This window comes from Primulina tabacum, chromosome 5, assembly GCF_025594145.1.
Source record: "Primulina tabacum isolate GXHZ01 chromosome 5, ASM2559414v2, whole genome shotgun sequence".
Lineage (NCBI taxonomy): Eukaryota > Viridiplantae > Streptophyta > Magnoliopsida > Lamiales > Gesneriaceae > Primulina > Primulina tabacum.
In genome coordinates this window covers 20,655,037-20,671,458 of record NC_134554.1, presented here as the reverse complement: position 1 = coordinate 20,671,458, position 16,422 = coordinate 20,655,037, and the positions used below count along the sequence as shown (strand labels likewise).

The following is a 16,422-nucleotide window of genomic DNA, read 5'->3' as shown; positions in this document are numbered from 1 at the left end:
GTTCAGTTGAACTGATCAGCTGTGTTTCTTCATCAGTTGAACACTCCTTCGGCTGGCCAGGCTTCTGAGGTTCTCCTGCTGAACCACCTATTAACTGGACAATCAGCTGGACTACTCAATTGACGTAACAGTTAGACTGATTCAGTTTGTGCGATCAGTTGAGTCCTCAGTTTGCGATGTAAACAGCCCGTGACTGATCCTAGCTTCTGCACACTAAGGTAGATTTTTAGTAACACAAATTAACAAGTTTTGTTAACATCAAAATCAAGATTGCGAACTTGAAAAATTCTAACAAAACTTCACCCAAAAATGATTTATGATGATGGAAAGCTTTACGATTTAACGATTTATGATTTATTTACGCTTACAAATTTATGCTAGCTATTTTAAAAAAAATATGATTTTAGTGCATGTGTGTGTATATGTATTAATTGTTTCGTATGGTTAGAACATGCCGAGTCATTAGACTCACTAGGTTTGGATGGTTGCAGGCGATGATAATTTTGAGGGAAGCGCTGACGCTTAAGTGGATCGAGTCCGGCAGTACACTCCCGATAGACTTTATTTTCCGCATTAGCTTAAGATTTAAAAGTTTTAATAAATATTTTTAGGATTATGTATCTCGAGATTCTATGCTTTATTTTGAAGTTTAATTTTGGAGTATTTTAAAGGCTACATATGATTCTTGGTGGTTGAAGATTTATGGATTTTTATGCATTTGAGATTTTTAAATGTTGAGTTTGATTTTAAACGAGTGTTTCGAATTTTATGAAAATAAAAATAAAAAAATTAGTAGGATTTTAAAGTTTAAAAGTAAGCGATGTTTCATCCTTATTTATGGTGGCCTCGTATATCATAAGCATATTGATTAGTTCTTCAAGGCTGTCGCTGGTGCCTAAACGATTTTCATTCATTTAAAGAGCTGCCTGCCCATGGCAGTGCTGCCCGGAACAGTTCACGGCAGCTGGGAAAAAAAATTATTTCTAAAAACATTTTTCATTGGTTGCGATTTTCTGGAAAAAAAATTCGTATACAATTAGAAACAATTAACTCAACACGATTTAAACTATAAAATCATACGATAGAGAAAAATTGGCTTTGATACCACTGGAGTACCATATTCTCCAACCCAAGGTGCATCGGAAGTTTAAAAATTGTAGTTTTGACATTCAAAACATCCCTTGAACATCATATGATTTAAAACATTCATAAGGTCTTTAAATCTGTTTACCTTCACATATTTATCGTTGGCTCCGATGATCTTTTTGTTTTATGTTGATTTTGTTCATTTAGATTAGATTGTATTCAGTTGGAATGATGATAATTTGGTAGTTAAGAAATTTTCGATCAAATCCATCTGTTTAGCGGGACGAGATAACTATCAATTTATAGTTATATTAGACGGCCGAGAAAAGATGACCCCCCACAACTCGAGGAATGATGATAATTTGGTAGGTTAAGAAATTTTCGATTAAATCTATCTGTTTGGCGGGACGGGATAACTGTCAGTTTATAGTTATATTAGACGGCCGAGAAAAGATGACCCCCAACTCGGCACAACCCACTATTTGGTGGGACAAGACAAGATGATTTGGTATGATAGCTGCTATTGGGCAGATTAAGAAATTGTCAACCCAACCTGTCTATTTAACGGAAGGAGGTGAGATGAACCAACCCGATCGATCTAACTCATTTTCACAGCTCTAGCAAGTTTTAATTGGTTATATTTGACTGTAGTTTCATGATATTTTTGGTAGAAAGCGGATTCCAAAACCTCTTTACTTAAATTCATATCATAAAACCACTACAGGCTACTTAACATGCAAAATTTTTTATATTTACGTTGATTATAAATTTCTATTTAAATAAAATTATTATGACGTGGTAGGAGTTTGCTTAGTTCCAATTCAATGCTAGCGTAATCAGCTCCAGGGAATACACAATATGAGACACTGAAGATAAAATATTCAAAATTAACAATAAATTTCAAATATATTCCAACATTTAAGAAAATGTAAATGGAGCAAAGAAAGCAAAATCAGTCTTTGGAAAATGTAAATTTTAACCCCCACTGATCCAAATCAAAGACCAAGGTTTCGTAGAAAAGACTGTTAAAATGGAGCACAGACTATTTCTGTGATAAACAGCATCATAGATACCTTTCAAAACCCATTCGATGGCCGGATAACTGAATAACTATTGACACCACCAATGGCATGATTCGGGAAATCCAGTACATGGGAGGGATATCCATCAATTTCTCCATTGCTGATGCTTGAACAGGGCATATCACCGGATGTTTGCCACTGATTACTCGTCAAACCATCAATATGCCGGTTTACATACGGTCTTGGACCAGTATGGAGCCGTATATCCCGGACTGAATCAAACGGATTCCCGGTAAACGAACCATATCCGTGCCGAAACCCATCATCAAGATAGCTTCGCGTCCTCTCAAACCTACACAAACCTGGTGATAGGACCTGGCTGCTTGGCATGCCATGGTTGTAACTGGGGAAGCTATATTGCCGGTTTATCCTGTGAGACCCATGTTTGAAACTCTGATAACCCATCCCAATTCCATGTTCATCATCAAGCAACTCATTGATGATATCTATGTGCGGAAACTCATCCACTGACACATGATTTTGCCGACCAGATATGGAGGCTGGAAACTCGGATGGACGGTCTTGGGATCTCCTGTGCACCGGACTATACAAATCATAGCATGGCATTTCATTAAGTAGCGGAGCATGATCACCAGTTAAGTTCCTGCTGTTATCCACTAGGGGAGTTTCCATCCATGGTGGCCTATTCTGTAATCTATCATGATGATTCACTGTTCCAAATGGGAATCTTCGTCTGATTGAATTTGAATCCATCATGTCAGAACTGTGAGGTAAAAATAATGATGCATGTGTCACTGAACTTGCTGAATGATTCTGAGTGTACGTAGATGAATTTCCAGTAACTTGGCTACCAATGATTGCATTTCGATAGGATTGAGGAATGTAACTCTCAGCAAGAGAAACCACTGAAACAGCAGGCCTGTCCCTCAAGGGCCTGGACATAACTGGCACTTGCGGCATTGAGGGCTTATCAGTTGCAACACGTGCATGCTGCATAGGAGCTTTTTCACCAACACAAACTTGATTTTCTGAAGGATTTTCAGCATGCTTTGGAGTTGCAAATTTCTGAGTATCACTCTGTGACGTGGTTGCATTTTCATCAGAATTTGAAATGGTACTTGTTCTGTCTTGTTTTTCACTCTCTGAAAAAGGCTTCTTAGCCACAATAGGATTGGCCGTAACTTGCAACTTCGAAGCAGCAATAGATGGAGTGCTTATGGAAGGGCTCTTGAGAGGTGGCACAACATATATTGTCCGGTCACCATCTACTTCTACTCTACACAGGTTTTTGTCACCGAGATTGCTATTTACTTCCTCCTTCAAGAAATAAAAAGAAACTAAGCAACTATGGAAACAATAAAATAACCTAGAATTCCTCAAAACATATAACTCGCAATTCAACATAAAGTACACCTTCCCAACCTTTTGTCCAGTCAAGTGTACATCCGGTGAAGATCGAACAAGAGCTTTATAGTTAGATTCAAATGTTTTTGAACTTTGGGAAGCATCGTTCGACTGCACTCCATCTGGAATGCTCTCAGGTGGTTGACTAAGTTCTTCATTAACCCAATGAGCTGTATCGGGAGTAATCTTGCGTCGATGGTTCCTGGCACTGCGAAGTCGAAGTAGCACCTAACATTAACCATCATATCAATTCAAAAAATCCTCAGTCAAGAATAAAGGAAAATTGCTTACCAAATTGAATCTATTTGGATTTTATTATTGCAAGAATTGCCATTATGAGGCAGACTAGTTACAATTGAAAGAACTGACTCAGTGGAACATGTTGATGAACTATCATCTACCATAGATAGATTACATCCTTCTCTTCCATTCTGAGCACGTGAAAGCCCACTATTCTCGTTGCTACTTCCTTCTGAGGAAGGGTGCAACCCAGAAACAATAGCATCCCAATTGACAGGACTCTCTTCTCTATCTGCTGAATCTGGTGGAAGTAATTCAGGAACACAATCAGCATCTTCCACTGCATCAAATGTTTCAAGTACTGTTGCTGGCTCAGAATTTAAGATGTCCTTTTTTTCATCTTCCTCAGCCTTCTCCAGGGCATTAGATTCAGGCTTATCGTTTCTTACCTTGTCCTTCCCTTTGCGAGTGTTCCGTTTCTGTTTGGCCTGAAAATACAATTTAGGAGACGATTTATTTATGTTAATGAAAGTTTCAAACCCCTTTCCCGCTGTCTATCAATAAAACCAAAGAGGTGGAAAAAGTAAGATGAGATAGGGAAGACCCTTCCATTTGTTCACCAAAAGTGCCACAGAGTAAACAAAATGGAAGACATTGGGCATTAAAAACAAGTTCGGCACAAAAGTCTGCATTTGAAGGGTATTCTAAAATTAACTGTGAAAGAAGTGTCTTGTTCTCGTTTAAGCATTGCAAGTTTGACTGTCACAAGTCAAAAGTAGAGTCGGACCACGTTGTTGACTTTTCAAGATATGAAGTGCCTTTGACAAACCTGCTTTTTTTTAGATTTCTTTTCCTTGTCCAGTGGTCCGTATTTCATTTTCTGCTCAATATCAGCAAGCCAAGCTGCTTCCTCTTCACGAATGAGCTCTTCTTGCCTCTTTAAGGAAACCGCCTCCTGGTATGCAACTTCAATTTTACTGGTTTAAAAGATAACGAAAGTCAAGAATTTGAAGTAGCATAATGAAACTGATTAGCCAAAAAATTTGTAACATTTAGAATGTATAGGGAAGAAAACAAAAGATAACAAAGATGCTTCTATATGCATTCGGAAAAGAAAGTGATAAAGTAAAATAACTTTTGAACTTCAGTCCCGTTTGAACCTTTTCTTCTCTCATTTGCTCACCCAACGAGGATAAAAATTTTAAGTCAACACCTGACAAAATATCAATCACCCCGAAGAATTTGCAGATCCAAGTGAATTGTATTTCCATGTAAAGTGGCAAATGAAGGAACCATAACGAGTAACCACCAAACAGTGTTGATCAGAACACATGATTCAACATAATTACTATTCAGTAATATATGTGCTATTATACTTCTCATACTCTTGGATTATACCACCCCACATCACAATTGACGACTATGGAAGTCACACGTAGTATGAACCAAAGATCAATATTGATATAATACGATTAGCATTTACCAGCAGTTCAAAGAAGGCTGCATTATTGGCAATACAAAACCAACCAGCAATTAGCAATTAGAAATGAAGATACCTAAAAATATGAGCCAATACAAATATCTCAATCGTCCGACGTCCCAATTCAGTCAGTCGCCTCTCATCACGTTCAACAGAATCTTTGTTGAACTCGTCTCCAGCAGCCACATCCTGAACAAGAATAGCAGAATTATTCCAAGTCAAAACCGAATTTATCTTCTTCGTTCTTTGAACGAGTGACATCCAAAAAAAATTAAAATATTGGTCAAATTTGGTTCGAGGTTGTTCTATAGCTTCCGAGAACGTGCTACTATATCGTGGTCTACATATTCCATTGAAGATATTATCAAGAAAGTGCTTGGAGTATTGGTTTGAAGTCTTTCCAGTATATTATCAAGGTCCCCATCAAACTATATCTTTAAAAATGAGCAATGACGAATTCTGGATAAATTACATAAGTAGAATATCATGCTACTCACCTTTGTACGATTTTGTGGACCTTTCTCATCCTTTGAAGGCAAAGGTTCCATGGCAGCCCTCTCCAAAAGTGGCAACACATCATCCCCCAGTGCAAGCATTTCTTTCTCAATGCAAATAAAAGGAAGTGGTAAATCTTCCATTTCCAAATATTTTCCCTTGATTTTCTTCCCGTTAGTCTGGCCTTGAAGAGCCTTCAGACCACTGTACAATGAATCCATGACCAGGGTGGATGTGACTTCTTTTTCTATGAAGAAATGCTTCACAATTACTTTTAGTATTGTGTCTGTTTTTTCCTGAGACATGCAGCACCTGGAACTTTGGTCCATGGCCAACCAGAAAGCTCGGAAGCTGAAAATATATCACAGATTGCATTGCATACATCCATTTCAGAACTACTAACTTTCAAAATTTAAAGCTTGAACAAAGCTACTCTGAATAATAAGAGCCAAGATAGTAGAAGTGCAATATAAATCAACACAAAAAGATGCAATTGATTTCTGTAACTTGTGGTTAACAATGGGGGAATAAAATTGTGGAAGAAGTTGGAAATCTTGAGTGAAAAAGGAATGATATTATTTTTTATTGTATTAGGAAAGTCAATCATATTTCCTTTATTTTGTAAAATTAGACTAGTCCGTAAAATCTTCAGATTTATTTTTTCCTTCTTTTTAGTCCTGCTTGTTTTTGTATAAATCTTCAGCCAATATTGTATAATCAACAGATGAAAGAAAAAAACATGATTTATCTTTCTTAAATTACATTGTATCAGAGACGCTTCATGATTATTGATTATCATCCATGAAAGAATCTGGGAAGGTGGTAGTGACTGGGGGCTCTAGCTCCTCAGCTTCTAACCCCCAAAATTGAAATATCACTGCAATATAGTGATAATTCTCCATTTCTCAATACAAATCACAAGTTAGATGGGAAGAACTTCTGCAACTGTCCCATTCTGATGGCCTGGTTCATAAATTCCATGGAGACCAACATCAGCCACACCTATCTATTGTCTGAAACTGCAAAGGCGATTTGGGATGCTGTTAGAGAAGATTATTCGGACCTTGAAAATGCTTCTCATATGTTCGATATTAAGATGAAACTCAAATACATTTGTCAAGGAAATTCAGAGGTACCAGCATACCACAATTCTCTTAAAATTCTTTGGCAAGAACTTGATATGTTTATGAAATCGATTGAGGAGATGTTGACGACCATGTCAAGTTTAAAGCAAATCTTGACAAAGAAAGATTATACGAGTTTTGGGCTGGTTTAAACCAAGATCTGGATGAAGAAAGAGGCAGAATCTCGGGGAGAAATTCGCTGCCCCCCATTATTGAAGCCTTCGTCGAAGTAAGAAGGGAGTAAAACCGAAGGAGAGTGATGCTAGGAGACTCTGATAGGTATTGTTTTTACGTGTTTTATTGCATTAATTTTGTGTGTCTTTGCATTGTGTGTGCGTGCATTTCATATACATTTTGTTCGTTTTAGAATTAGCATATGCATATGACCGTGTCTAACTCGTACGTGATGAATTTACAGGTGAAATGACCAGAGAGCTGAAATCGGGACAAAAATATGCAAGTGGCAGAAAAGCTGGCGCCCAAGAGGTCGAATCTTACCGCTCGGGCGCGAGATGTGCCTTTCGGAGATTGGATTACAGAGGACTCGACGCTCGGGCAGCATAATCTTACCGCTCGGGCGCGAGTACCGCACATGGCGAGAGAAATTACAGACGAGTTGGTGGTCGGGCGGTAGAATCTTACCGCCCTCTACCGCCCGAGCGGTACTGAATTTGGAAAAATATATTGAAGATGATTTTTTGACTTCCAGAGGATGTTGCCTAGTGTGGCTATACAAAGCAAACCTAGGGACAAAATTTAAAAGGACTTTTCAGCAGCCACAAAGTTAGGAATAGAAAAAAGGCTTGGAGAAAGCTTGGAGTTGAAGATGTTAAGATTTGCTTCATCGCGTTTTCGTCACGTCTAGTATTTCTAGTTTAATTTCTCTTGTTTAAATATTGTTTTGCTTAGTTTGATCATGAATTCGAGTAGCTAATTTTCATTATTTGTTGGGATTTAAGGGGATCCTACCCCGAAATCGAGTTTAGTTAATTTATCTATCGATAATTGATTTATTCTTGATTGTGATATTATTCTCAGTGCGTCGTTGAAGCGTAGCTAACTTTAATAACGATTTCATATTGCAAGTGAGTTCGAGAGAATAGCTCGTGATAGAAATGAGTAACATAATCCGTGGATTTACAATTTACATAGAAATATGAAGTCAGATACACGTCGATAGTCATAGTCCAGTAGGTCGAAAGCTAGGGGATTTCATAGAACGACATGCAATTCACCTTTAATAAATAATTAAAGAGATTTAATTACTTCACTGCGTTGAATTAGTTTGGCATAGCTCGAGAGAACATGTTCAATTGGATAGAAAATCCCGTCGAAAGCATAGATTATTGTCGAATGAATTAAGTAAATTAGCGAAGGGTGGGTGAACCGAGATTCTCAACAAATTCATTTTTCATTGAATCTTTAATCAATCATTTCAGCTTCTTTATTTCACCATTTAATTTTTGCATCATTTTGTTGAGTTTTTATTTAATCATCGTAGTAGTAAACGATCATCCAATTATCGTTACTAAAGGTTTAATAACTAAGAATGACAATTGCGAAATACAATCTCTAGAGGAACGATACTCGTACTCTAATACACTATATTATTACTTGACATCGTGCACTTGCGATTATTTCGAGCTTGAATATTATTAATTTTTATTAAGGATTTTACAGTGCAAGTTTTGTTCGATCAGACTCCAAAGACTTGAATTCTGTCACTGCCTATCGAGAGACAGATATAAAACATGGCCCTCTTCACTATTGAACATTCTAATTTAAAACACCGTACATGGAGTGCGTTAAAACAAATCAAACATGGCGAACGTCCTTTGTGTGGACACTAATAAACCAAACCATATGGAAGATGAATTTTCAAAAATTCATGATTATCCTCCGGGTTGGAAGCCAAAGAACAAAAGAGAAGGTCAAGAAGGGAAAGCCTTTAATGCCACAAGAGCTACACCTCTGAAGCAGTATTCTAAAAAGCACGAAAAAGAGCAATTAATCATGAATAAAAAACTTCGTTTTGGACAAAAACGTTAAAAAAACATTTTAATTAATTTTTTATTTTTTAAAATTATAATTTAACTCTAACATTTTATTTAAAAAATAAATATTTAATAATAAAAAAAATTTAAACGAAAAAATGCTTAAAAACATCAAAATAAAATTTGTCCGCCATTCATTTATTTGCAGCAGACACTTGTGCCAACACAAAAGTTTTACTCCACAATTTGTGATTTTGAGATTGGTATTTATAACTTGCATGTATTCTTAAAATTTATATGCCTATATATTATTTATTCTATTAATCAACTTAATATAATTAAAATATGCTAAAAAACAAAAGCGAAGAGCTCGAGAAAGAACGGGAGGGGCTCATGCCGCCGTGAATATGTACCCGGGCCCTGTACACACAGCCTGTCACACCCAAACATTTTCCACGACTAATTTCGTTTTAAACCCACTTAAGCTTGTGAAGCTTGAATTTTGATCGCGACGCTTCACGCTATTTAGAACCTTGCTCTGAAGTAGCCAGCAAAGATGAGGATCTAAGTTTGTTAGAATAAAAGGCCACCCAAAACTTCTAGCAGTTTAGCACTCAAAGGTGCAGCTCTTAATGCCATAAGTCTCATAATAGATACATCATACTCCTGAATATTTGATTCAGGAGCATCCGGCCATATGACAGGTAACTCTTTCTCGTTTTGTTCTTATACTCCTTGCCATGACCAGTCTCGAGTTAGAATAGCGGATGGATCATAGTTATCAAGGAAGCAAGGCGCACCGAATTGCACAAAGGCCATAGAGCGTGAGGCGCGAGGCCATAGAGCTTGACGCTCGAGGCATGCGTCTTACCGAAGCAAGGTACACATTTTTAAATTTTTTAACAACTATATTAAATATGAAATAATTAGGTCAAAGTGTCACACAAAATAAAAAATAATTAATAAGTTCATAATAATTAGTAACATGATTAAAATATTTCAATCATCCAAATAAGTTCATCTTCTTTCATCGAAACATTAGAATCCTCGGAATTTTCGGACTTGTATTATTCTTAGTCTTCATCATTTTCTTGATCAAAATCAATTTTTTTCCTCTTCATCCAAAAGATGCGAGATTAGCCTTTCTGGTTATTTTAGATGTAGATTTTCTCACCTCGTTCTTCTGTTTAGAGCTCTCTTCTTCTAATTCCGGCATTGCTAGGGTTTGAGTTTGAAATTTTTGTTTTAAACAAGTAATTAAAAAAATTCACTCAGGCAGCTTACTTCCAAGGCTAGCCCAAGCAAGCGCCTGGGGTCGCGGTCGACTTAATAAAACGTTGAGCCTGGGTTCGCCTGGTGGCGCCACGCTCGCCTTTGACAATTATGGAATGGATCTCTCTCTGCGGTTGCTGGTACAGGGTCCATTAAAATATCTGATAATTCGGTTCTTCATGTTCCAAACTTATCCTGCAATTTACTGTCTATTAGCAAGCTAACAAAAGACAACTGCATTGTTAAATTTTCTGCTAATTGTTGTGTTATTCAGGAGCAGATTTTGCGGAAGACAATTGGCATTGCTAGTGTTTTAGATGGACTCTATATTCTGGTGGATCGCAACTTCGAGATAAATAAGCTCAAGACTGGGAGCTGCTTTTACTTTTTCTTGCAATTCAAAAATCATGATATGGCATCGTAGATTAGGGAACCCAAATTTCTTGTACCTCAAACGTTTGCTTCCTGATTTGTTTACAAAGGAAAATTTAAATTCATTATCTTGTGAGGTGTGTCAATTGTCTATACATTCCTTAAGCTGTTAAACCTTATGAAGTGTCAAGACCATTCTCATTAATTCATAGTGATATTTGGGGAGCATCTCGTGCGAAAAACATGTCTGGGGCACGTTGGTTTATCACCTTCATTGATGACCATTCAAGAATTTGTTGGGTTTATCTCTTGAAAGAAAAATCTGAAGCTCTAAAGTTTTTCAAAATTTCCATTCTATGGTCAATAATCAGTTCCAAACTACCATACAAGTTTTGCGAACTGATAATGACTGAGAATACTTCAATCCTACTTTGGGAGAATACTTAGCTACTCATGTAATCATTCACCAAAGCTCTTGCCCTACACACCACAACAAAATGGGGTTTCGGAGACGAAGAATCGTCATCTTTTAATGAATCCTCCCAAATATTTGTGGGGAGTGGCCTTGCTAACCTCATCCTACTTCATCAATCGAATGCCTTCCAAAGTTCTGAAAATCCGAACTCCATAATCTATCCTAATCCCTAACACCTAAAACCTTTGGGTGTAAAGTGTTTGTTCATTCTCACAATCACAATCATCTAAACTTGACCCTCGAGCACACAATGTGTCTTGGTTGGTTATTCTCCAACCCCAAAGGGATATAACAGTTATTCCCCTCCTCTTCAATGCTTGTTTGTCTCTAAGGATGCTACCTTTTTTGAGTCTGAAATTTATTCTCTCTGTGCAGTGTCAAGGTGAGAATGCAAGTGAAATTGATCCTGATTACAACCTCGACCATATATCTACCACAGTAGTTATTCCTGAGATTCCTACTGTAGAACCTTCCTCATCTAATCCTGATACTATGCCACATAAAATTCATGAAGTAGACACGGGAAGCTGGATCTACAACAGCTGACCAAGAATTACTTGTTTATTCACGGAGACGTCCACCTAATACGGAAAAGTCTAATGATGAGCTTTGCCAAGAGTTTGACCAGAATGTCCACTACAACACCGAGTTGATAATACCCAATTCACCTACTTCCTGACTGATAAAAGCACCAACTGAACCAATGCAAAAAGATCTTCCTATTGCATTGAGAAGGGGGTAAAGGCGCTAAACATCCAATCAACATATTTGTGTCTTATGAGAAATTATCTCCTAGCTATCGAGCTTTTGTGACCAAAATTTTTGAAACAAGGGTCCCAAAAAATATACAAGAGGCTCTATTGAGACCGGGGTTGAGTAAAGCTGACTTCGAGGAAATGAAGGCACTAGAAAAGAATAATACTTGGGAGATTATGAATCTTCCAGCAGGGAAGAAAACCGTGGGTTGCAAGTGGATATTTACTATTAAGTATAATTCAGATGGAAGCATCGCAAGGCAGAAAGCGAGGCTAGTTACAAGAGGATTTACTCAAACATATGTTTAGATTATCAAGAAACCTTGGCATACGTAGCCAAACTCAACACTATAAGGGTGCTGATATCTTTAGCTGCAAACTTGGAGTGACCACTCCTACAATTAAATGTTGAAAATGCCGTAATGGAGAACTCAGTGAAGAAGTCGACATGAACATTCCACCAGGTTTTGAAGGAGGAAATGGAAAGGTGTTATCCTTCTATGGGTTAAAACAATCTCCATTTTGATTATAAAGATTTACGAGAATTGTCAAAAATAGGGAATTGTCAAAAATAGGGAATATAAACAGGCACAAGTTGATCACACTGTTTTTCAAGCACTCATTAAGTGGAAAATTTTAAATACTAATTCTATGTAGATGACATTGCTGTGACTGGTGTTGATCAAATTGAAATTGAATCCTATGAAAGTGGCAAGAAGTCATGAAGGCATCTCAATTGCACAAAGAAGATATACACTGGATCTTCTTCGAGAAACATGAATGTTAGGATTTTGGTTGGGACGCTTAATGGAAGAACTACAGGTCCAATAGAAATATAGCTCATAATCTAGTGCATCATGACCGAACAAAGCATGGGGAGATTTATCGTCATTTTATCAAATAAAAAATAGAAGATGGAAGTGTTTATGTGACTTATCTCCCAAAGAAGTAACAAGTTGCAGACATTCTAACAAAAAGACTTCCTAAGTGCAACTTCGAAGAACTAACATGCAAGCTCGGCTTGATTAACATACATGCTCTAGCTTGATGGGAACGTAGGAAATCTCGAATAAAAAAGGAATGATAATATTTTTTATTGTATTGGGAAAGTCAATCATATCTCCTTTATTTTGCAAATCCCGTAGACCAGGCTCTAAAATCTTCAGATTAGCTTTTTCCTTCATTTTTGTCCTGTTATTTTTGTATACATCGTCAGCCAATGTTGTATGATCGACAGATGAAATAAAAGAAAAGATTTATCTTTCTTAAATTACACAACACTTGAAGTTTTTTGAACACTTTTTTCCAAAAGTAGCTGGATCTAGACTTACTGTCATGTTAACTACAATAATTTCTAAACATGCAAATTTTGTATGTATAATTTTGGTCAAAAGCATTCAAATTAATTTCACCAGTTTCCAATAAAAAAGTAATAGGTGGAAAATAAATGAAAAATCAGTAAATTGTTGTCTGAGCTGGAATGAAAATTTGATTTGGAAAAAAAATGTACCCAGTACCTAGACCATCTAGCTTCATCCTCTATAAGATTCAAAAGCTTTCCCCGACATTCTTCTACAAAATGTCCGCAAATTGTTTCTACGTTTGCCAAATACACACGAACGAGTTCCCTCCTATACTGACAATCGAGGCAACGGAACGGACGGTCGACTCTCTCCCTGCGACCAAACAGTTTAGGTTCAATATTGGTAAAAATAGATTAAATAACTAAAGCAAAATCAATTACACAAACAGAAAGAACCAAAATAGTACTAAAAGAAAATTTCAAGAAATCAGATTAAAGTACTTTCTCTGTGCTCTCCAGTTGTTAGCAGAGTTTTGTGTATTTTATTATCATAATTCATATTATCGTATATTGTTCTGATCTACCTCTACGGCTTGAGATTAAAAGATTCTATACATGATATACTTAAAGTTGCCATTTGAAAATGGATACTCTGATTGAAATGACAAAAAAGTACGCAGCATATGAAACCCTTGCTATTTGCATCAATAACTTTAAAATGTGCAGGTGAAATATAAGATATCCTTCCAATTAATGTTACAAAGGAAAACAAAACAGCAATCCAATTTTGATGCCTAGCCTCAACAAGAGTAAATCAGTCATTGAATTAGGGTAATACAGGTTTTTGCTTGTTGTTTGATTAATATAGAAATAAATGGAATTTCTATGAGATCTTAAGTGCACACAATGTTATGTTCTCCTGCTTTTGAGAAATCGCCTTCTATTTCATCCATAATCTGATCGTTTCTTCAAAATTCAAATCTTAACATAATCAATGAACATTAAATGAAAGCACGATTATTAAAAAATTACTTTATGACTTGGACTTGAGATTTAATTACCAAAGCGTCAGCATCAATAAACCCATCCATGACCTTTGATAGCTCCATGAACTTCTTCCATCCCCAGTCATGCTCCTTCTTCCAGAAGCGATGCAATGTATCTACGAGTTTTTCAAGGAAATTTTACAGTTGATCACGTCGGGATTGAAAGGTCAACTAAAGAATTAAGAGAAATAATTATAAAACTACCAGAAAATTTGGATTTTTTAGGATCTTTATTCACCACAGCAATAGTGAATTGTGCAAAATGACTCCACCCTGTTCATATGGAGACACCGCATTATTCAATCTCGTAATTGCATATTGATTACGGAGGCATAACAGCATCAAACACCATCCAACACCATCCAACCTGGAAGAAGTTTGTCATGATTGGCCACACAAAGAAACAAAGAGAGGTGATTGCAAACATCACAGCCTTGAGGGTAAATCAAGATGTACCTTTTCGAAAAAGTTAGAAGGATATATTGTTAGGATTAGATCTTCAAATTTAACTATTTCAATGAATGCTATATTTATATACATATAATATACCACTTCCATATAATACATAAGAAAACCATTGTACTCAATGAAAAATATGAAGAACAAAAGAACATTCTTTTAATCACATCTAAGGGGAAGTTTGAAATAAACAATCAATCATTAATAAAGAAAACAATACAGACAATATAAAGCTGACTTATTCATTAATTTAAAGCGGACTTATTCATTATACAACAAGAATTACAGATAGTAAAAAACCAAACCAGGCTCATGTCTGTCGAGCCCCTAACTGTGGCTAGGATTTTCTTTCGTTCAACAAGTTTAACTTACATCTAGAAGGACCTAAAAAGTTTCAAGAAAGAGTCTGGAAAAAAAACAAACTTAAACAACATCAAACGAGCATAGCGCCAAAAAAGGGGAAAAACAACCGTAGCAGGTTGGCATATTTTGACCTAAACACATTACAAGCATTCTCTTCAACCAATTCTATGAGGGCATCCAACAAAGATATAGAACCTCGTAACAAGCAACTTATATTCGTACTATCACCAATCTAAAAAATATTCTGTAGAATAAAAGGTTAAAAAGAAAAAAAGAATATTTTTGAATGCAGTAAGCAAGTGTGATACAGACAATATAATCTGTAATTTTGAACAAAACTTAAGAACTTTGGAAATAATAATGACTTGTCATCTTTTTGCCTGGCCAGGCAGAAGCATACGGCAGTGGATCATACCATTTGTATCCCCCAACCTCAAATGCATTGCTCCGAAGTTCTCTTTTGTTTACTTGCGAAAACTTATCAATCTTCCATGTGTGCTTTCCATATAACTCAGAAGGTTTTTATCCTGAAAATATCAAGACTAAAATATAAACAATGGTGATGCTAGAGTTGTTATATAATGGCATACATTAGACAAGCCACAAGTCAAGTATTAACACAAAGCTATTATTGAGAAGGTAAATTTGTACATACAGAATAGAAAGAAATAATCACATTTCGTGCACTTTATAAAGATAACTAAGTACAGATCTAAATAAAAAGAAAAAAACAAGAGCATGTGATAGTTGCAGAGCATCTCGTCCCTTATTCAACTGGCAGCAAGTTAACTTGAAATATTAACACCCATGAGAGAGATATACAAGTAATTTAAACAGGATAAGTGCCAGACCTTCGTCATCATCATCGCTATCCCAGTAAGGTGGTGAAGTAGATGGAGTTCCACTTTCAATATGCTCTGAAGACCTCCATTCTACCAATGCTTCTCCTGATCGACATAGCTGCTGTTCATTGGCAGAATCTTCCAATGACCTTCCCACACCAAATTCCTCAGTTGCAACCCCAGCCATTTCCGACTCCTCAACTCTCAGGACGCTTATCCTGCTACAGCCTGATCCATCGCAAAGTAAACTTGGTATAAAAATGACACATAAATTTAATAAAATAATTAACTCGGAAACAGGAGAAGAGATACCAAACCGTTAATTAGATGACAAAAACAGACTAGGCTCTGAACAAGGTGTATGTATCAAAATCTGATCTTGAAAATTTTTGGATTAATACATAAAAGCGAGTACTTTTATGGCAAAAGAGTTTAAAAATCACTTTAATCAGGCGTAAAACGAAATTCACGAGTTCAAAAACTGGAAAAAAATGCAACCGACATTGGCAAAATGAACACAAACCCCACCAAAGCTATATAACTAAAAAAACTCACGAGAAAACAAGTAAATTTCTCTAAACCAATTTCAAATTGATCCAGGCAATCGAAAAAATAAAAATTCAACTCAAACTCCGTTAATCAGAATAAATAGCAATTAAATAAGTCCTA

General features: G+C 36.4%; 1 protein-coding gene and 1 long non-coding RNA gene across 4 annotated transcripts in view; both read right to left on the bottom strand.

Annotated features, from left to right (window-relative positions):
- LOC142547270 (uncharacterized) overlaps positions 1–16,422 on the bottom strand; it is an 81,156-nt gene that overhangs the window by 36,265 nt on the left and 28,469 nt on the right. The gene's annotated exons all lie outside the window — the stretch shown is intronic.
- On the bottom strand, positions 1,946–15,437 carry LOC142547266 (TNF receptor-associated factor homolog 1a-like). Of its 3 annotated transcripts, none has more exons than XM_075655462.1 (11): positions 15,327–15,437; positions 14,457–14,545; positions 14,294–14,362; positions 14,076–14,205; positions 13,251–13,416; positions 5,751–6,099; positions 5,330–5,442; positions 4,603–4,750; positions 3,825–4,261; positions 3,543–3,741; positions 1,946–3,446 (listed from the first exon to the last, which is right to left on the bottom strand). In XM_075655462.1, exons 5-11 carry the CDS (start codon positions 13,274–13,276, stop codon positions 2,163–2,165), a joined length of 2,556 nt encoding a protein of 851 aa, XP_075511577.1. In that variant the 5' UTR covers positions 13,277–13,416; positions 14,076–14,205; positions 14,294–14,362; positions 14,457–14,545; positions 15,327–15,437; the 3' UTR covers positions 1,946–2,162. The 3 variants fall into 3 exon arrangements, with proteins under 3 accessions (XP_075511577.1, XP_075511576.1, XP_075511578.1); XM_075655461.1 differs by having other exon boundaries at positions 13,258–13,416; XM_075655463.1 differs by lacking the exons at positions 13,251–13,416; positions 14,076–14,205; positions 14,294–14,362; positions 14,457–14,545; positions 15,327–15,437 and adding an exon at positions 6,511–8,959.